This window comes from Austrofundulus limnaeus, unplaced genomic scaffold (assembly GCF_001266775.1).
Source record: "Austrofundulus limnaeus strain Quisiro unplaced genomic scaffold, Austrofundulus_limnaeus-1.0 Scaffold215, whole genome shotgun sequence".
Taxonomy (NCBI): Eukaryota; Metazoa; Chordata; class Actinopteri; order Cyprinodontiformes; family Rivulidae; genus Austrofundulus; species Austrofundulus limnaeus.
The window spans coordinates 157,707-161,108 of NW_013952617.1; the positions used below are offsets into that span (position 1 = coordinate 157,707).

General features: G+C 44.0%; 1 protein-coding gene across 2 annotated transcripts in view; it reads right to left on the minus strand.

Moving 5' to 3' along the window:
- The window catches only part of LOC106525148 (delphilin), a 37,855-nt gene that overhangs the window by 3,255 nt on the left and 31,198 nt on the right, over positions 1-3,402 (minus strand). For both annotated transcript variants that reach the window (XM_014019273.1, XM_014019272.1), the window contains exons 15-19: positions 2,841-3,037; positions 1,079-1,234; positions 910-996; positions 695-824; positions 486-604 (exon numbers count right to left, since the gene is read on the minus strand). In XM_014019273.1, coding sequence (XP_013874727.1) covers positions 486-604; positions 695-824; positions 910-996; positions 1,079-1,234; positions 2,841-3,037 — 689 coding nt within the window. The remainder of the gene's footprint in view (positions 1-485; positions 605-694; positions 825-909; positions 997-1,078; positions 1,235-2,840; positions 3,038-3,402) is intronic.

The following is a 3,402-nucleotide window of genomic DNA, read 5'->3' on the forward strand; positions in this document are numbered from 1 at the left end:
CGTTTTTGACTTTTTTTAGGCCTAAAATTTTGATTTTCAAATTCCCAGCATAAACCCTGGAGATTTTGTGACAACCTGCCCCTGGGGAGTGGCCAGATCTGGAAGAAGGTGTTTAAATACGGTCTGGCTTCCTGGTTCTTTGCCAAAACCACGACTGAATAAAGCGGTCTGTATTTTGGTATTGTATGGCTTTATTTTGTGCATTTAACGTTCAAGTCTAATTCTGTATCCATTTCCTGGTTCTCACTGACACCACAGTAAATAAGGTGAAGACAAACTGGCAGGTTTCTGTGTTTTAACAGGCCTCTCCTGAGCAGTCAGAACAGATTCAACATCTTTTTAGYTGGTTCACAAACCAGTGAACGATGTCATCTGTTTGTTTTTACAAGCTATACTAAACATAATGTTCCTCCATATTGACTGAGTGGTAAAGTGAAGTTTGATATGTCAGCCTGTAGGAYCTGATTGTTGTGTTTGTGACGTACGCTCATGACAGGGGTGAAGTGGTCCTCGGGGGTGGCGGGAATCTTCTGACAGGCCGTCCTGATGTCCTGTATGGTGGAGTGCAGGTCGCTCAGCTCCGTCGTGATGGCCCTCTGGTTCACTTAGCATGGAAACAACAGCCAGTTACCACCTGTCGGCTCTGCGCTTATAAAGCTGGGTCAGTGGGCCCGTTTCCTGTTACTAATCGTACCTTTTGACGCCAGGGGCACCGTCAGGAGATCTCTGGGAAACGTCAGCAGCTCGGGGAAATGTTGGCACAAAGACTTGGCCAGAATGTGGAGAAAGGTGGATTTTCCATCCACGGTTTTTGTTGTGCTTAGCTGGGAGGTGTCAGAGACAGAGCTGAATGACTAAACGMTAAAAATGAGGAAAACCTGGATCAAACTGAGCAGGTCTGAGCTGTACCTCGGTCAGGAAGTTGATCTTAAAGCTGGTTGTCCTGTGGCTCTTTGGCTGCCCGTTGTTCAGATAGTTACCCATCGCCAGAACAAACTGCCGGCCAAAGAATCAACATTATATCAACAGAACACAAACGGACAGCTTCACATTTCAGACAGCTGCAGGAGAATCTCACCTCCAGGATCTTGGCAAGCTTCCTGCTGCTCCTCAGCTCCACTGATGCCTTGTAGATGTAATCGAACGCCACCTTCATCTCCTCCGTCCGCTCCTGCAGGGTCGTCTTAAAGAGGAGGCTTCGCAGACGGGTCTTATACTCGGGCACCGTCAGCATCTGAGACACAGAAAGTTGGTAGGCCACGTGTTAAATACAAGGCCCGTGGGCTAAATGTGGCCCGCCACAGCCTTTTATGTGGCCCGCGAGAGCTTCAAAGATATACAGCCTGTGTTCCACCGGTGGGCAAAAGCATCTGAGTGGTTAGGAGAGTTGTTCTGCAACCGGAGGGTTGACGGTTTGATCATTCCAGCCGTCTCAGTCGTCGTGTTCTTGGGCAATACACTTWACCTGCCTCGTCTACTGATGGTGGTCAGAGGGTCCATGGCAGCCCTGCCTCTGTCAGTGTGCCCCAAGGCAGCTGTGGCTACAATGTAGCTTACCACCATCAGTTTGAATGTATGTGTGACTGGGTGAATGTCTCTAACTATAAAGTGCTTTGGGGGTCCGACTGTGCTTGATAAAGTGCTTTATAATTTTAGACCATTTCAATGTTTTCAGGGTGTCAGATGGCTTCCTCTGGTTCTTACATTTAGCAAGACACATTAAAGTGCCTGTGACGTCAAAKTTTTRTATTAAATATGAATGCGTTTTTATTAAGAGGACATTGATAAAATATTGCAAAATAAATTTCATGTCGCTGAGATGAACAGTTGTTGAGATATTTACATGTGAAGTAACAGGAAGTGATGTCAAAGGGGAATGTCTGCATGTGAACAGAGCGTTGCTACAACAACAGCCAACAACCCAGACTGTAGAGAAGAATCTGATGTTTCTTAGATTATTTTGAGTCACTATCAGAGAGATGAATGAGAGTCAGAGTTCAAATAATATTGTTTCAAAAAACAAAGACCAGAGAGTTTTCTTTGTTTAAGAGTTGCCCTTTGATGTCACTTCCTGTTTCACTTTGGCTGAGCCAAGTTCAAAAGAAATTATAACAGTTATGGGCCAAATGGGTAAAATCGTGTGTATTATTCCAACTTTCTTAAATATAAAGATGTTTTCTTTGACATTTTGTAGAAGAACATGCACGTCACAGGCACTTTAAATAAAATAAAAAATGTCAAAAAGGCTTTTAAGGAATTTCAGGCCAACTGTTAATGAGCTAATGTTAGAAAGTAAGTGTATGCTGCTTTAAASCCAGCACTGACCATAAACTACATCACCCACAATGCACTGCATTKATTATTTTACCTGCAAAATGACTACATGCCACCACTAGGTGGAGGTGTACAGGGTACAAATGTAGCCAGCAGCTGGTAAACTTTGCTGTGTAAAATCTAGTTAGCTGCATTTTCGCCGGCTACTTTTACTGCTGCCCAGTTGTACTGGAAACAGGGAATTTCCCACTTACAAGTTGTAAATTTAAACTGGAATGCCCCTCCAGTGGGAATTCCCTGTCAGACAGTGGGAGGAACTCTGACTACCCCAGTTAAAATTTTAGATGGCAGCTACTCACCACAACTCAACAGTAAAACTCTTACTTTTACGTTTAACAGTATTTCTGTGTTTATTTAATCAGTCATACACATACTTCTCAGAGTTTATAACAGGACATGTTAAAACGCCGTCTCCATGCAGGAAATACCACACAAAGCTCAGTTATTGTTTGTTAGCGGTCAGCCGCAGCAAGGAGACGAGGAACGTGAACGGTTACTGACGATACCTGAAAGATGAACTGGTCGGGCTCGCTGAGTTTGGTGGGGTCCTGGTCGAAGTGCTTGTACTGTTTGACCTCGTCGTCGTCGGGGGCGTAGAGCAGCAGCTGCTTGATGTGCGCCGGCTCCAGTCTGTCCGTGCTCAGGTTCATCAGGACCTGCCGCAGCTTGTCGGGGGACAGCTTCAGGTGGGCGATGAGGATGGCTGCAGGGAGGATCGAAGTGGGGGGATATTTAGCTCAGTTTTGGAACTTTATTAAACACTGTGTAAACCTTCCTACCTCCTCTGACTCGTATTTACACTTATTCCTATGGCGTCTGCTGATGAAGACCTAAATTATTGATTTAATCTGTTCATTAAAGCAGTGAATAAAACCAGGACTAAAAACCTAATGAAGTCTTYCATTATTAGCATCTTCAGAGGTGTTCATAACAGAAAAAAAAGCCTGTTTTGGTGAAAATGTTTAATGTTTCATTTTTTTCCAGTAAATATACAATACAGTGGGTAAAATAAGTATTGAACACGTCACCGTTTTTCTCAGTAAATATATTACTAGAGGTGCTAATGAC